This window comes from Mastigoproctus giganteus, chromosome 5 (genome assembly GCF_048544385.1).
Source record: "Mastigoproctus giganteus isolate SK-2022 chromosome 5, ASM4854438v1, whole genome shotgun sequence".
Taxonomy (NCBI): domain Eukaryota; kingdom Metazoa; phylum Arthropoda; class Arachnida; order Uropygi; family Thelyphonidae; genus Mastigoproctus; species Mastigoproctus giganteus.
This window is the reverse complement of record NC_143579.1, coordinates 81,542,555-81,558,636: the sequence shown is the minus strand read 5'-3', so window position 1 is coordinate 81,558,636 and position 16,082 is coordinate 81,542,555. Positions and strand designations below refer to the sequence as shown.

Genomic DNA, 16,082 nt, shown 5'->3' with positions numbered 1-16,082 from the left:
AAATGTAATTATGAATTTTTCGAGGGTAAAAGATGGGTAAAGTGTATGTTTTGGCTGATGCTTCATAAGCTTGCTTTCTTGCATCATTTTCCACTACTACTACTACTACTACTACTAATGTCTAGATACTGATTTGTAATGGGCAGCCTATATACCTTCAAAGGTTCAAGTTAGGTATAAATAAAACCAGGAACAAATTTTATGAATAAACTGCATGATCAACAATTCCTGGAATTTAGTTTCTATCACCCCTTTCCAAAAACCATGAGGAAGATGGGTTATATCCAAGTTTATTCTTTCTTAGCACATAAAAAAAAGTGATGTGAGCAGAAGTGCACAGGCCATTAAAAAATGCATGATGCATCATAGTGGTTATGGTGCATCACGCATTTTCATACACAAGAAAGCAAGTGTATGAGCTTATGCAGCAACATCCAAAAAAAAAAAAAAAAAAAACACACCATTCCCTCCAAATGCCTATCCAGTTCCTCATTAAATTTATTTAACCTATCAACTTCCATAACAACAGAACAACAGATGGAAGTTTGTTCCAGCAATTAACCACCCACTGGCTAAAGACAAATTTCCACACATCTATTCTACATCTGTCTTTTCTTAATTTGAATTTATGCTCCCTTAGGTCGTAATCTGAACAAGTGGAAGGATCCCATCAGAATTCAGCATGCTCAATCCATTCAAGGCCTTATACACCTCAATCAGATCACCATGCAGGTGCCTAGTCTCCATCCACTGCAATTTGCAGAACTTAAGCCTCTCTTGGTAAGAGGATCCCTTCATTCCCCTCACCAATCTTGTTGCCCTTCTCTGTATACGCTCAAGCAAATGGGCTTGGCACACCCAGGGTCCTGAGCTGGATATCATCATTCTTCTCTTTCTTGATGATTCCTTTCTACTTTTGTCTGTCTCTCTCTCTCAGGGTAACTCAGGAATTTTTTTTTGCTGGTGCAGCATAAGCTTCTGGCTTCCTTGCACCATATGGCTAATAATAATAATAAAATAAAGCCTCCAGACCTGTACGCAGTACTCAAGGCGTGGCTTGACCATTGCCTTATACAGAGGGACAATCACCTCCTTTTCCCTGCTAGCAAAATTCCTACATATCATTGACAAAACCCCATGACCTGCCCTGGCAGCCTGTCTGCATTGCTCAGAAAACTTCATATCTGACTGCATAATTACTCCCAGGTCTTTTTCATTTTCTACCACCTTAAGTGTAGTACCACACAGTTGGTACATTTCTCTGGGGTTACTTATACCCATATGCAGTACTTTGCATTTGTCAAGGTTAAACTTCAGTTGCCACTCCTCAGCCCATTTGCAGTAGCACACTGCCATTAATGTCATTAACAACCCTGCCAACTTTTGTATCATCTGCAAACATTGACACTAAGCCTGCTATACCTTCATCAATATCATTGATAAATATACAAAACAACAGAGGACCCAACACCGAACCCTGTGGGACTCCACTAATAACATTAATAATGGTCAATCCTCCACTAATAGGATTGACCACAAAAAAAAAAAGCTTTAAAAGTGGAAGTATTATAATGGAATTTACCTAAGCACCAATACGAAAGGAACAGCTATACCATAAAAATCAAAATGCAAATTGAACAATAAATTAAATCAAGAGAATTTAAAATAAAAACTTAATTGTAACAAAATATAAAAGTAGGTAATTCTTATGTTCGTAAATTTTAGCTCACCTCAAAGACAATGCCTATCTATATCAGCCTAAACTTGTTGTATCCAACAAAAATAAAGTTCGGAATTAAGTATACTTGTTGTTAATAAAAATAGCCACAGAGAAATGTAATTAAAATAGCCAGAGAGAAAGAAAATGTGATGGGCCAACTTAGATCTCTACAGCAATGGTGATAATAATTACTATGTACTAATACAACAGTGGGCAGACAGTAATCCTTTCCTTATCAAGTTTATAAGTACTGTTTGTGCCCTGAGCAATGTTTCTTTTTTCTTTTTTCGAATTGAAAAAAAAAACAAATTTTAACAAATTGAAAATTTGTTAAAATTAAAACTTTGTGTATAAATGCATTTAAATACAAATCTGTTCTTAATTTGGATTTGTTGCCCAATATTAGAATGAAATTATTTCAAAAATCATATCAATGTTTTTTTTTTATTTAAAAAAAAATTCAAAATAAGAACTGCAAAAGAATAGAATTTGAAAACAAAAAATCATAAAGGACACTACCTTCTACAACTATTAAGTATCATTTTATTCAATTTCATCAACTTTTATATCTGAATTTCAGAGGATTTCATCTTCATAACCCAAAATCAGACAACAGCTGACAGACTATTTTTGTCTGATCCCCTTTTCAGATTTTAAAATCTATTTTCATGCTAGTCTATTTATAAATTATAAAATGTGCCATCTTACAAAACACATCTGAAGTTACTGATACCTTGTCCACCATTACAGGCACAAAAATTCAAAGTTACATGTACAAAAACCCACTGCCACATATATATATATATATATATTGTTGAATAGAATAACAAGAAAGTGGAAATAAGAAGACCGAAAAATGGAGAACAAAATCAGCCTCTCATCAGGTGTCAACGGCCAGGATTGCAAGCAAAATAGCAACATGTCTTCATTTCTGATGTAAACCACAAGCCAAATGGTAAAAAGCATAAACATAAATAAAAATGGGAATAAAATTTTGTTACCAAAATAAATGAAAATTAATTTTGTAAACAAAATAAAAATTAAAAGGATTAAAAGGGGGTTTTAGAAAATGGCTTGTGAGCTTTACAGTTGACACTATAAAGACAAGAAATTAAAAGTGGAATTGATAATAGAAATTTCTAGAGACACATTACATATTAGTCTAATACAAGTTAAGGTAAAGAGATTTGAAAATATAATAAAAAGCAAGTAGCCTTAAAAGAGAGCAAGAGACCTGAGATAAAACTAGACAAAGTTATAAGCAACAGCTTGCAGAAAATATGAAATATAGATATAAATTAAGCAATAGTGGCATCTGGAAATAAATTTTCAACCATAAAAGTTATTTCCAGATGCCACTATTGGTACCAGATTACTTATCATGTCGAAGCCAAGCTGATGGAAGACGTGAAGCAGGTCCAAGATTCCTTCTGACTTGGACATCTAAGATAACATGCTTTGGCACATGCACATTCAGAGGCTATTAGATTTTCGGTGATGGGATATTGCCCGAATATCCCCCATGCCTTGTTTTGTGCCTTTCTTGCTGCTGTGCATTCTGCATTCTACCATGGTTTTGGAACTGGTAGAAACAGAATCAATGTCTTCAGAACTGCAATTTCCACTACTTGGACAGTACTGTCTGTGATGTATTTACTGCATCGTAAATTGGCTTCTGGCTCTGTGGTAATATTAAACATTGTCTAAAGGCATTCCAGTCAACATGATGGAACTTCCACCGTAGTATCTGTGATGGTGAGCATTTTTCTGTCTCCCTTTGCAAAGTGTAGATATCACAGAGAAGTAATCACTACCATAAAAGTTTTCTTCAACCTCCCATGTACATCCAAGGATAGAATGAAAAAATTCATTCTACCCTTGGCTGCTTTTGGAGCAGTTTCTCATTCTTCGGAAAAATAAAAAAATAAATAAATAAAAAAGTTCTAAGAAGTATCCATTTTCAAAATAAACCTATTTCAGTAGGTATCCCCCCCCTCTTCAAAATTACCTTCGGTAGTTCTGGTATCTTTGTTTCACCAGAATGTAGTATAACTGATATCTACAAGTACAGTATCTTTGTTTCTGGTTAAATAAAGATACTGCAATCAGTTAAAAAAGAGCCATGTCTTTTCCAGGAGCAGATGTGGACACTGACTATTCAATGGTGAAAATGATAACAGAACTAAAGTTAAAGAAAAGAAAATAAATAATAAATGGAACCTAGAAAAACTAAATAATGAAGAAATAAGAATACTGTTCCAGAATACTACAAATAGCTATAATGATTTAAAGAAGTAAAGTATAATAAACAATACTGGCCAGATGAGGAATAACATTAAAGAAACTATAAACAAAGCAGCTCAAAAATTCTGGGAAATGGAAACAAGGCGAAAAGAAAACCTGGATAACAAAAGACATTATTCAAATAATGGATCCAAGAAGAATCTTCAAAAATATGAAAATGAAAGATGGAAAAAATAATTACCATGTTCTCAAGAATGAAATTAATAGAGAATGTAGAAAAGCAAAAGATAAATGGTGGACAGAACAATGCCAAGAAATTGAAACCTTAATATGGACGAAAAGTAGTACCTACAAGAAAATTAAAGAAATATAACAAGAAAACATAATGGAATTTGTTCCAGAGCATCAGAAATAAAAAAGATAATGCCATTCTAGATGCAAAAGAACAAAAGACATGGAGCAAGTACATAGAAGATCTATGTTTCTAGAAGAATAAGAGAAGCTTAATTTTTTAATAAAAACAATTAAAAAATCTTACATTACAGGAAAAAATAATTAAAAATCAACTGAACACAATTAAAAACCTATTTAACGCAATTAAAAATTAAATAAAAAATAAATTTTAAAACTACTTGGCGAATAACATAAGAGAAACGCGACTTCCTAAATTGAATACACATGACAGTTCAGCTTTACATGAGCTTCGGGAAAATAAAGAAAATTATTCAGAGAGCAGATAAAGGAGATACAGTGGTAATACTCGATAAACCTGATTATATTAATAAGTTAGATTCAGTTGTATCAGATACCTCCACTTGAAGTAGACTTCAAGATAAGTGGAGGTATCTGACTATTTACTATTTACCAATTTGGTCAATCAATACAATAAAACGTTAACCACGTATCAAAAAAATGACTACATTACTATGGCTCAGTTAAAGGAATTGAAGGCCAGAACATACAATATTCCTGCACTTTTCAGTCAGGTAAAATTACATAAGACTGGATTACCAATTCGGCCTATTGTTTCCTACAGAAACTCGGCATTTTCATCCTTGGCCACACCACATATATAGCATTATAAAACCCTTTAGACAGGTGATAAAATTTGGGATTAAGAACCATGATACATTATTTAATAACTTTAAGGACTGTCGACTTGGCGATAATGATAATTTATTCTCATTAGATATTCTTTGGGATATGTTAAATAATAACTCGATACCAATTAATTATACGAAGCTTCCTATTAAGGAAATTTTTTGCTTAATTAAACTCTTAGTTGGAGCCAATTATATCACCTTTCGAGACAAAGTATATTAACAAATTTTTGATTTGCCAATGGGATTGAGCCTGAGTGGCTTAATATGGTAGAACTATCTCTAAACGATTGAGCGTATACATTTGACGCCTTTTCTACCCGTATCATATACTATGGGAAGTATTTAGACGATGTCCTAGTTAATTGTCCGAGCTATTTAGACAATGTCCTACCAAATAGTAGTATATCCAAGACATTTTACATTTGTTTAATAATATTCATTCTAAACTCAAATTTACATTGGAGAGGGAGAATACAGATACTAAGTCATTAAATTTGCTAAATTTCACGCTTACTCTGGACTCGAATAAAATCCAATTTAATATCTATCGTAAACCTACAAACACCGGTATGCTTCTGCATTATAACAGCTATCACCCGTTTGCCTACAAAAGATCGATTATCTTTAATCAATTTCTCAATGCCTATAAATATTCAAAGATGAAATCTGCTTTGGGCTCAGAAATACAAATATTAACCAGTAGATTCTTAAACAGGGGTTATCCCCTCGCTACAACAAACTGAATTAGGGTACAAGCTAAGGATAGGATACAAAAAACTACACCAACCAACAATAGTAATAGCAAAAAAATACTTTATTTCTGTCCCATATGTTGAACAGTGGCACAAACAGCTTAACAGATTCTTTAAAGATACTGAATTTAAAATTGTGGCCAGGTCAATACAGGAATTACACACTATACTAAACAATCACTCCGTCTTTTCCTCGTTTGCAACACAAATAAATGACCTGGTATAAAACATTTCTTGCAGTGATTGCGACTCGTCTTATCAAGGTTCTACGTGGTTTCCTTTAAATTTTCATGTTAATCAACATGCAGCCTCAGTTTGTGCTTCTCGTTCAGCAGCATGAGAATTAGCCTTTCATGCTGTTAACAAAATACATACTTTTTTATTTAAAGAGGCCATACTTGGTGTCCAATGTAATTATAGGAGACTATTAATTGCAGAAACCATCGGAATTAAATTACATGAGAATTCTGTTAACATTCACCAGCCATATCTAATCTCCGATTCGTGGTCTTTTACACGCATGCGGGAAAACAAATAATCCCTATTTAAGTTTCATGATCACCCCTATTCGGTAATTTTCATTCCTGTGATCATGACATATGGTTTAAAAGTGTTGTCAGCTTCGGGAAGGAAAATCGTTTTGCAATCATTATGCAGAGCTGTTAATGCAAAATTCTGTTAATGCTCAATATGTTCTACATATCATACCGAGGTAAACTTCTCACTCTTTTACAAACATTGATATCAATGTAGAGCATATTGAGCATTATAGCTCTGCTTCATACTATCATAGAAGTTCTATACATGAAACCATGTAGTTACACTTGAAAATATGAGAAAGGAGAACAACAACAAAACTTAAAAGAAGATCAAATGTTAAAAGAAGAATTTGATTCAGTTTTAAAATTACTTCCTAATAACAAAGATCCTCATATAGATAATATTACAGCAGAATTAATAAAGAACAGTGGAGACCAAGTCAAGCAATCACTATTTGGATTGATTTTGAAAGCAAATAATGAAGAAAAAAGGCCAGAAGGACTATGACGTTGTACGACTGTAACAGTACCAATACCAAAGAAATTTGCACAACCAAATGCAAAGACTACAGAACCATCAGCCTCATAACACATGCATCAAAAATTCTGTTAAAAATCATAAAAATACAAATAGAACGTTACATCAAACAGTACTTACAGGATACATAATGCAGATTCAGAAAGAACTTATCTACAAGAGAAGCAATAGGAACTTTAAGATTCTTAGGTAAAAGGACGATAAACAATGGCAGAAATCTGTATGTGTGCTTTATTGACTATGCAAGAGCATTTGACATGGTAATTTGGAATGAACTTTTCCCTCTACTAGAAAACATGTGATGTCCACAAAGATTAATTAGGCTAATATTTGACTAGTATAAACGAGAAAAGGCTATCATCAGAGAATTGACAGAAACAGCAAACATAGGGAGAGAAGTGAGGCAAGGATATCTGCTTTCCCTAGATTTAATATATTTGCAGAATTAATAGTGAAAGAAGCATTTGGTGGTAAAAAAGGTAAGTATAAAGATATGTGGAAGAATGCTTAGCACAATTAAGTTTACAGATGATTAGGTAATCCTTGCAGGTAGCCCAAGAATGTGAAGAAATATGGAATGAAGATTAACACTAATAAAACAAAGATTATGATGATAAGTAAAAAGCCAAAACAATTTCACATTGAAATTGATGGTGACAAAATAGAGAGGGTAACAAAATTCAGATATCTAGGACAGATGATAACACAAGATGCATCTTGCCACAGTGAAATCAGTTCAAGAATGCAATGACAAAACAAGCATTTAGAGGTAAAATCTCTTTACTAAGCCAATATAAGAAAAAGAATTATGAAAACATACATTTGGTCAATTGCATGGTATTCAACAGACATTAAATAAAACCAATCTGAAAAAAATAGAGGCACTTGAAATGTGATGCCGGTGGTGAATGGAGAAGATTAGCTGGAGAGGAAAAATGAATTATAACATTGTTTTTTTTTTTTTTTTTGTTGTTGTTGTTTTACAATGTGTAGGAGAAGAAAGAGAATTGCTAAGAAGAATCAGAAGACAATGGCTACAATGGATTGGACACACCATGAAGCATAGAGAGATGTTACTGAATGCGCTGAAAGACAACATACCAGGAAAAAGAAAACAAGGAAGACCAAAAAACACCATCATAAATACAATTCTGAAGGAAACTAGGCTTCAGAGCTGTGCAGAAATATGGAAATAATTCTGAAGGGAAACACCTAGCACAAGACCGTGAAAAATGGAGACAGCTCATTAAAGGAGCAAATCAGTTGAAAGACTGATACACTGAAGCAGTAGTAGTTCAGGGAATATTGCATCAGCAGCATGGTGATCTGATGGAGAAACTTTTTCCATAAGTAATAATTTGCAGACAGCACCTCTTTAAAGTTTTTGAAATTTAATGTCTTCTATACTTGAACACTCCTCACTCCTTTGAGGTCTTAACGAAATACTTTCAAAACTGATTGGCCTTCTCATAAAAAAAAAAAAAAGAGTATACTGCAACATAATTTTTGTATATATTTCTTTATTGTTGCAATAAAGAAATATATACAAAATTAATTAATCTAATTAATGCACAGAATTTCAACTGGTTGTAGGTGGAGAACCATTAATAGCAAAAGGATAAAATTTGGAATGGACATCATCCAACACATGCTGAAATGGAAAGTACAAAAAAAAAAAAAAAATAGTTACGAAATTTGTCATCAGGGTGAAAAAATATAATAAGGAAATATTGCAGTAACTGCTGCAGGAATGTCAAATACAAATTGAAAATGTGCAATTCATTTAGAAACATATACTCACTTCAGCCATCTTTAACAGTTATTTTAGAGATCTCTTATCAGAGCATGTTATAATAATTAAATATTTAATTGCCAGAGCCTACCTTGTTGACTGAATGCTGAAGCAGTTCTATTAAGAGTGGAAGGGACCCAACCGGCAGCATTATTCTTATTATTTAATTTTGCTAAAACCTGGAATGGAGGGGGGAAAAAATAAAAAACAAATGCAAATCTCAAGGTGTATTTTAATTACTAGTTCATTTTTAAAAATTCTGGTACTGCTATACATACAGTTGAACTTCTCTATAATGTAGTGCCTAAATTATCATCTCAAAAATTAATGATGAGGTGAGTGTTTAGGCACATGATTTAGTCTATAATTAGGCACATGATTTAGTCTATAATAAATGCAATGTTGACTAAAAATAATCTATTTAGTCAATACTGCATTTATTTCTCTATAAATGCAATGTTGATAAACTAGCTAATTCCCTGCATAATGCACCCTCATTTGGGTCTAATGAAAAGATTATCTGACTAGAAGCACCCTGACTACAGAACGGTGCACCATCACTTTTGGAACTGGCAAGAAAAGTTTTTAAAATTCTTCATTTTAACTATGAATAATATACTGTTTAGCAAGCCTACATGCAGCATTTTTAAAAGTTTAAAATTGCTGGGGTACACACACAGCATAGTCTATCTATGAGTGCACATGTATAAACATGTTACACCAGTTGATATGAAAACCGTACACAGAAAGGAATGCTAGATAAGCCTATATATGGAAGTCAAGGCAATGACTGCACTGTTATAATCTGATTTTGATTACTACTCTAATGGTAAATCCTGAAAAACAGAACATTTATCACAGACTAATTTGGTACTCTCCAAAATTAATCAGTTCAGAACAGCCAATTTCATTTCTAATATGAAACTTCTCAGAAAACCTTTTACCATTATTCACTTACGGCATACTGACCACAGTGAGGCAAATTTACATAAAAGCATACTATATAATATCAGTGTAAATATACCATAGTTTACCCATAAGTTTAACTACATACATAGTGTAATAGCATCATTTAAATTTTATCTCATATTGTGGCTACCTTCACGAGATACCAGGTATTGCACTGCTTCAAATAAATAACGCTTTTCTAGTAGAGGAGACTACTGTTATTTATTCTGGGTGGACACCACCATCCAGATGCATTTTGGAGCTTGTTGGCTCACTCATCAGTGGGCAGACAGGTACCCTGGTAATGCAGACACATCACGGTTGCGAAGTTAATTCCACAATATGAGAGATGCCAGGTGAAGATAATGATAATATTTTGAAGACTAAATGCTCAAGGCATAATAATTATACAATATTAACTATACAATATCAGTGTAAATACACCATAGTTTACTCATAAGTTTAACTACATACACTATTAACTACATATCTCAGTTGTTTTTTTTTTTTTTTTTTTTTTTGGTAGTTGTTGGCGCATTGGCTTCTGTGGCCATAATGCACCTCCCAAGGTTTTTGCAGTACTTTGATCCAAGCCCGAGGCAGGATTCGAATCCGCGACCTTTGGATTGCCAGGCAGGCACTTTACCCACCTGGCTAGCCCGGTCAGCATATCTCAGTTGTATCTGGTATCTCGTTGTGAAGGTAGCCACTATATGAGATAAAATCTAAACGATGCCGTTACACTACACATGTAGTTAAACTTATGGATAAACTATGGTGTATTTACACCGATATTACATAGTTAATTTCAACCCATAACGTATTATGCCTTGAACATTTAGTCTTCAAAATATTATCATTATCTTCACCATTTGGCATCTATCATATTGTGGAATTAACTTCGCAACCGTGATGGCATGTCTGCATTACCAGGGTACCTGCCTGCCCACTGATGAGTGAGCCAACAAGCTTCGAAATGTGTCTGGGTGGTGGTGGTGCCCACTGAGAATAAATAACAGTAGTCTGCTCTACTGGAGAAGTGTTATTTATTTGAAGTAGTGCAATACCTAGTATCACGTTGTGAAGGTAGCCACAATATGAGATAAAATCTAAACGATGCCATTACACTACGTTGTTATTGTCATTTGGTTTCTAGGAGCATTAGCAACTAAGGCCATATTGCTCCGGGATATGCGGTGGTCATTCCCTGACCTTTCCGCATCCTCCGTATTTGGTGGTGACGGGCTCGAACTCCGGTCTAATCAAGAAGCATGTGCTACGCACTGCTGCTCCTTCCCACCTGGCTACGGAGGCGCCATTACACTATGTATGTAGTTAAATTTATGGGTGAACTATGGTGTATTTACACCAATATTATATAATTAATTTCAACCCATAACGTATTATGCCTTGAGCATTTAGCCTTCAAAATAAAAGCATACTGTACTGTAAAAAACGAGAGACAGAGAGAGAGAGAAAGAAAAGGCACAAGTGGTTAAGTTTAATCCGCATGATATACAAAATACAATAAATTCTTGTGAATCAAGTTGTAAAATCAGTTATCCCTACATGATGGTAACGAAGTATAAACATAACTGGCGCGAATTCAAACATATCCACTTCTGTAACATGTGACCACTCAGCTACAGCTGTAATACTGCTGTATAAAGAAATCAACCACCTAACAAAAATATTGTACGATACAAAACATGTGATACACTCAAAGTTCTCAGACTCATTAAAAGTAACCAAACAGACAGGGACTCAAAGTACTCTCTCTGAACAGTAATGCACTTTTGCCACTGTTACAATTCCTCAAAGTAGTTCTGGAACTGTTCTGGCTGAAGAGTGCAAAGATCATTTTGAGTTGCATCAATAACTTCTTGTTTTCTGCAAAAGTATTAGCCTCATCAAATGCCATTTCATTTTCAAGAAAATGAAAAAAAAAAAAGTGAGAGATCAAACAGATATAAGGATGCAGTAACATGGTAGTAGTGCTTAGTGAGTTCTTTCAACATGAGAAAAGGTAGTGTGTGGGTGATGCAGTGTCATACAACTTCCAATCTTGCACAGCTTACCATTCTGGACACTTGCTAAATTGCTTGTTGCAGATGGCACAATATCTTTTCTTTATTCACAGTGACACCTTTAGGAATGCTTGTTAACTTGGTATCCAGTATTAGACCCTCAAATCTAATACTACAGGAAAGTGACAGAAGCTTTGATCTATTTGCAATTCTGGATCTAGGTGCATTTTGTGCAGGAATGAATTGCAGTTGTGAGGGGTTCTCTTTTTGTTTGAAACATCCACAGCTTTATTTTATTTACAGAAATTTGTTAGTTGCCTCTCAAATGAATGCATATTTTGAGATCTGTATGATATAGTCAGGTCATTTATACAAATTGCATATAAACATCTTTCTTTATAGCCTAATATTTCTCATATTACATTGTTTATTCTGATTACAGATAAGGTTGAAGTAACTGAGAAATTCTGTGGAACTCCTTTCCTTCCTTCCTTTGTACTGATGTGCAGGAGCAGATCCAGATTTTGTGGAGTGTGAAGCTTATACAATTTTTGGGGCCCTCTTTAAGTAAAAAATATAAAATTAGGTATGAAAGTGAATATTTATTTAGAATGAGAAAAGAAATCATAAATTACATATTTAAAAAAGCTGACAAATATCATAAACATCACAAAATACAGAAAAATATATTTTTATTAATTAACTACCTGACACACCTCTATAATACTTTTTTCCCTACATTTTTTGGCAGCATACTCTTTGATCACTTCTTCATATGACAACAATTTTGTAATATCATTTTCTATAGAGAGAACAGAAAGATAATTCAATCTTTCTTCTAGTATGCTTGATTGAAATTTGTTTTTTTTTTTTTATTATTGATAGTTTTAAAAGTGTCTTTCAGCTTCACAACTCATTATTGGTAATCTCATAAAATTTTAGGACTGTTGTCAAGTTTGGGAAAACCTCATTCAAGTTTCTTTCATATATGAGCTTGAATTTTAGTATGATCAGTAATTGTGAAAAAATATACAAAATTAATCTGAAATTAAGACATACACAAGAGTAATTCAAATGCATTTTAAAATTGGCACTACACTGTATTGAGCTACATAATTGTGTAATCAAATTACTCTTTTGCTACATACATTGACTTATCGATGAATATGTGCAGGAGTTTTGTCCCTGGAACACTTGTTTCTTCAGGCTGTTTCGCTGAGTTGGTGGCAGTTTTGTGTGCTGTTTTGTCTGGAACTGCCAGACATTGTCAGACAAGACTTGTCAGATACGCTAAGGTGCGATCCAATAGGTTGGGATGCATAAACATGCCACTTCACACGCAGACATACTGCTACAAGTTTGGGCCCTACAAATAGGAATTCTGATAAATTCTATTTCATGTGATTCCCAGTAAAAAAGAAAAAACAAATACAGTCGGACCTCCATATAATGAAATCGATCGTTCACTTGAAAAAATTTGTTATACAGAAATTTCGTTATAAAGAAATATGACCTTTTCAACAATGAAAAATACTGCAGTTTGACTCAGTAAATACTGAGTAAATACTCAGTAAATACTGCAGTTTGACTCAGAAATACAGTAAAATATGGAAAATAAATCAGAAATAAGTGGGAATGATTAAATTTTCTAACATTTTGTTATTAATACACACATATTAAGAAATGGTTACTTACATGATGCGACAACATATTAGTACACATAAAAATTATGTCGTAAAATATTTGGTTATTTTTTATTGTACATTGGATTTTACTGTACATCGTTCATAAAAATGGTTGCATTTGTTTAAGCACAAATAAATTTTCTGACACATTTTCTTCTCACCGAAAGCCTCGACGCAAAGTTTCAAGTGCTGCCAACATTTCATGTTTGGAAAGTTTAATATTGCCCTCATTGCCTTTATTGCGCTCAACTTCATCCAATTCATCATCGATACTGAATATCCACCTATAGATTTCAACATTTTTGTTGGAATCTATAGGTGGATTTCAGTTGTTATGACATAATTATCAACTCCTAAAAATTTGTAAAGAACGATTTCTCCACTGATCAAACCTCGCTTGGAACTCTTCCCAAGGTTGCTCAATGTCTTGTAGTAGTTCATCCCTCTCATCACTGTTCATTAGCAATGAGAGGGATGAATCCGCTTTAGCGAAACAATTCTTAATCACTGGAGGGAAAAACCTGCTTTTGCAAAACAATTCTTAATTGTTGTTTCCATCACATCTTGACCCCACACTTTCACCAACTCTGATATGCATATCCACAAATCTATAACAGAATGTATAGGTGGTTGGTTTCTATTTGCAGTATAATTTTTTTAATTACGCGCCTTTGATAGTGCATTTTCAAATCCTTGTAATGCCTTGGTCCATTGGCTGCAGTTTAGACGAGGTATTTGGAGCGAAGAAAACTAGCTTCGCATGCTTGTAAGTTTCGAAATTACCGAGTGAAGGTGGGTAAGGCAGTTGTTGACAATCAAAGCGATTTTTCTGTTTTCTTTTGTCATTTTTATATCGAAATTTAAAATTCGCTGTTCAAAAATTTCACTCGTCATCCAAGTTTTTTTGTTGTAGTCCAACTTTAATGACTGTACTCCTTTGAAAAATCGGAGTTGTTTACTTTTTACCGATTACCAAAAGTTTCAATTTTTCATTACCACCCATATTTGCACCAACCAAGACTAATTCTCTCATTATTTTTACCACCTACACATTTATCACCTTTAAAAGTCAGTGTCGTGTTCAGCAAACATTTAAAAAACAGACCTGTTCCATCAACGTTGAATATATCTTTGGGCTCGTAGTCTTTCATAATTTTTTTCAAAATTGTTTCTTTCCAATGAGTAATGTTCTTCAATTACAACCCAACTTTCCCCAGAAATAACTTTTTCGAGTAAGTCATGAAGCTTTTTAAATTTGTCCAGCCAACCAGAACTGGCTTGGAAAGTTTTATGCCCCAGAAAAGATGCATGCTCCATAGTCTTTTCATTTATTAATGGCCCTGATATCGGCATGTTTTGGTCTCGAATCAACTTTATCCACTTAAAAACGGCTTCATCTACGTAGGCATAATTTTGCATGCTTCCGGAGGGGTCCTGTTTCCTCAAACAGTTTGAGAATCGAAACATGGTTTTTCAAATTGGTTGACACACTACTAGCAGGGACAACAAATTTTAAAACGATTTTTTTTATTCACGCTCCGATCTACACTATTAAGCACTTGCACTTTTTCCACTACACTCAAGGATTTCCTCTTAGACAATGTAAGGTTACGTGCAACAAAACTGATTTAGAGATAACTTGTAATTACCATAGAGAGATAGGTGAAATTTAGTGAAAGTATGGATGACTCATTTCTGCGAAACAAATGAATTTCTGGGATAAAGGAAAATCACTCTCTTCTAATTCTTTAATAGGGTGGTTACAATAGCAAACAGCCAACAGCCAAACAGGCTGAACACAGCCAATGGCCTTATCGGGAATATTTCTTAATCTTTTCTAATGGCGGGTACACATATATTGAAGTTGACCAGCACAACTTCTTGGTACAATAAATGCTTTACAGACAACACAAAATTGTGGAATGTTCTTAAAAAAAAATTAATCCCTTTAGCTATTAAAAGCTAAAGTGATTAATTCTTAATCCTTTTAGCTCTTAATTCATGCTTTCTACAGCATCAGCTCTATTGAATAAAGGCCAGAGGTGCGAACAAATGTGTACCCAGGCCTCTCGAAATCAGTTCATTATATAGAAATTTTCTTTTTTATACAGAAACTATTTTCAATGTAATGACCAAGGGGAAATCAAAAAAGTTAGTTACATAGAAAAATTTGCTATACGGAAGTTCGTTAAAGATAGGTCCGACTGTATATGGTGCATTTATAATTGTAAATCAATTCCGTGTATAGTTAAGTTATTGCTAGTTGTCCCAGTGTAGGAGTATTCCTGTAAGCCATTCCTACACCAGACAGCTAGCAATAACTTAACTATACACGGAAGTGATTGTGAACCACATAAATACATCCCACTAAACCCCAAACTAAATGTATCCCCAACTCAACTTCCCCCATAGCCTGATCCCTGCAGCCACTCCAGCACCACCTGACAAGAGGGGAAGTGTGACAGAGGGGAAATCGGAGCGGAAAGAGATGTCAGTTAACCATTGTGGTTAAAATATCTTATTTTTGCAAATTTTAAAACATATGATCGTGTAAACACATTGCTAGGGCCTCTCCCAGGGCCTCAGAAGGGGCCCATGCAAGGGAGGGGGCCCTGAAGCTTAAGCTTCATTAGCTTCATGGGAAATCCACCTCTGCTAATGTGGGATAAACCATAATTACAACATATCTGAAAATTTTTCTGATAAAAAAAAAATACGAATGTCAGTAGTCAAC

The 16,082-nt window shown here is 34.1% G+C and overlaps 1 protein-coding gene across 1 annotated transcript in view; it reads right to left on the bottom strand.

The window, feature by feature from the left end:
* The window catches only part of Taf1 (TATA-box binding protein associated factor 1), an 818,869-nt gene that overhangs the window by 658,977 nt on the left and 143,810 nt on the right, over positions 1–16,082 (bottom strand). Inside the window, exon 8 of the mRNA XM_090374096.1 lies at positions 8,780–8,867. Coding sequence (XP_090230222.1) covers positions 8,780–8,867 — 88 coding nt within the window. The remainder of the gene's footprint in view (positions 1–8,779; positions 8,868–16,082) is intronic.